Source organism: Palaemon carinicauda, chromosome 2 (genome assembly GCF_036898095.1).
Source record: "Palaemon carinicauda isolate YSFRI2023 chromosome 2, ASM3689809v2, whole genome shotgun sequence".
Lineage (NCBI taxonomy): Eukaryota > Metazoa > Arthropoda > Malacostraca > Decapoda > Palaemonidae > Palaemon > Palaemon carinicauda.
Genome location: NC_090726.1, coordinates 59,697,424 through 59,699,923, shown reverse-complemented (window position 1 = coordinate 59,699,923; position 2,500 = coordinate 59,697,424). Strand labels below are relative to the sequence as shown.

Genomic DNA, 2,500 nt, shown 5'->3' with positions numbered 1-2,500 from the left:
AAAACCTATAAGATTGGGCAATATGGATGTGTTTGCGATGAGTGAGAAACAGTACTCCGCCCCAACTGCACCATGTAAACAAACGCCGCTTGGCGAGAGCCCGAGAAAAGCTTATTCTCCGGATGTTGCACCACTGAAAAAGCCTGCTGCTTTAACTTTCAAAACAATATTGCACCAGTCACTATTGGAAAAGAAATTTAATGACCTCGGTTCTTCAAATTATCGGTCTCGGATACGACGAGATATTTTCCAATTAACCCAAAATGACGAAAGGCCAGACTTAGCTTTCATCACTTCATATCTGATGGATCATAATGCATATCTTATGCGACTGCTTTTAGTGGTGATTCGAGAGGAATTATCAGGATGTGAGTTGGTCATCTTCTACACACAAAACCATACGAGTTCGGAGATCATCCAGAGACTTGCATTGCTGCCTAATGGCAAGCAGGTAAGCTTACGCATCATTACATTAATTACCATCTATGATAGGCACTTACTAAAACGCTTCATGTATTAATGCCAACAACACTATCAAATACTGTTATGCTTTTCTTTATTATCATGATTAACATTACTCTCATTACTAGTGACCATGTTAACGCATTGACCAGAAAGGGAAAAGATTTGCTCTACAAAAGACCACACAGAAATATGAAAGAAAAATAAAAGTCCCCTTAAAATAGAAAAATCTTTTTCCAGATTTTACAGGTTGAAAACGTGAGAAGTTTCACTTCCGTGAATTGGGTTTCATCAAAATGTCGAGGGTACATCTTTTTAGGGACAGATGTTCAAATCTTCGAGATATTCATGAATACAAATCTCGATTTGTGGGATTACGACGGAAAGTAAGTCTCTTGGAGGATTCATTTTCTAAGGCTATTTGGTATTTGAACTAGATATATGTTTAAAATATATATAAAGATGCATTTATATGCACAAACATATCCTCATAGATACATGTACACATACACATACACACACACACACTATATATATATATATATATATATATATATATATATATATATATATATATATATATATATATACATATATATATATATATATATATATATATATATATATATGAGTGGCCGTACATTTGGTTCTTTCTATCAGTTAAAAATTGCCTTCCAGATATATATTTGCTGGGATTTCTCTTTCCAACCTCAAAACTATTGTAGAGTCTAAGAAGGGGAGGAAAACTGAACATATGGTTGGCTTAGTTAAGGTGAGATTTTTAAGTTTTGTTTATTTGTCACATAATTTATTCTTCCTTTCTTTTATAGATATATGTTTTATTCATCGTAACTTCCACTGCATTTGTTATTGTTTAAGTGAAAACCCATAAAGTTTTTTTCTGCTTTCCTTATATACTCTATTAAGCAAAATTTAGAAGGATTTAGTGTGTATTTATTATAAAGTAAGTGACATGTTAGTCTTAAAAAGTGACTATTTTATTCGTGTTTAATTCTTGGTCTGTGTATTCATGACAGTCTGGACATAACAACGTCTGGTGGACTTACATAAATCAACTGTTTGGTGAAGCAAAAGTCGTTCGTGTTAACAAGGGTCTGGAAAGCGATGTCAATCCATACAAAAGACTCTTCCCAGACAAGACATCCAACCTCAGAGGGGTAACTCTAAAGGTAAGGTTGGTGCAACATGGAAAACCAATTCCTTCAGAAAATTAATAAATAAATGATTGGTGAGAGGCTTGAGCTTCACTCAAACTGGTGTTTATGGTAAGGAATTGTTTTCAAATTAAAGGAATTCCATATGTCAATCTTCTGAAAGATTTGACGACTTCAGCCCACACAAGTGTCTCTCCTGACCTGATGTTGTTTTCAGGGTAAAGAGTCATAAAAGTTGGAAAATTTACCTTTTTGTTATTCATACCAACAGAATTGACATTATTTTCACAGATCTTGTCAGATAAAGTATTTGACAGCAGTGGTTTTGGGTCTCCAAATATATTTAATTTGAGATTTGCATTAACAAGTACCGACTCACTTACTGAAACAACTGGCTCAAGACGCTTAACTAGGCCTATACTAAGACAAAAACTTAGCCTAGGCGCAATAAATATCTTCATTGTTTAATTTTGCCATTGTTATATATATATAAAACTTTAGTTTTCATCACCTTACATTCCAGGCAGTCGTCTTCCTGTGGCAGCCAATTGTTATGTACGAAGAAAGCGACTCTGGTAATCGTCACTTGCCCTATGGGAGAGATATCGACATTATCAAGACGTTATCTCGTGTCATGAATTTTAGTATCATCTTTATGGAACCTCCAAAAGGTAATTTGCTTTATCTTTACTGCATATGCAATATTTTATGTATCTTTAATCGTTGGCTCTAGTATGTGTCATGAAATCATGTTATGATAAATAAACTGTTTCTCAAGAGTGGTGCATTTGGCCCACTACGATGTGTGGTTAAGATTGTTTTGTGTGTAGATGTCTCGATTACACATTAATACACACACAGCC

At 34.3% G+C, this 2,500-nt stretch overlaps 1 protein-coding gene across 1 annotated transcript in view; it reads left to right on the top strand.

Moving 5' to 3' along the window:
• Nucleotides 1-2,190: 2,190 nt before the first annotated feature.
• The window catches only part of LOC137616874 (ionotropic receptor 21a-like), a 22,882-nt gene continuing 22,572 nt past the window's right edge, over nucleotides 2,191-2,500 (top strand). The window contains exon 1 of the mRNA XM_068346783.1: nucleotides 2,191-2,308. Within this exon, the coding sequence (XP_068202884.1) occupies nucleotides 2,191-2,308 (118 nt within the window). The remainder of the gene's footprint in view (nucleotides 2,309-2,500) is intronic.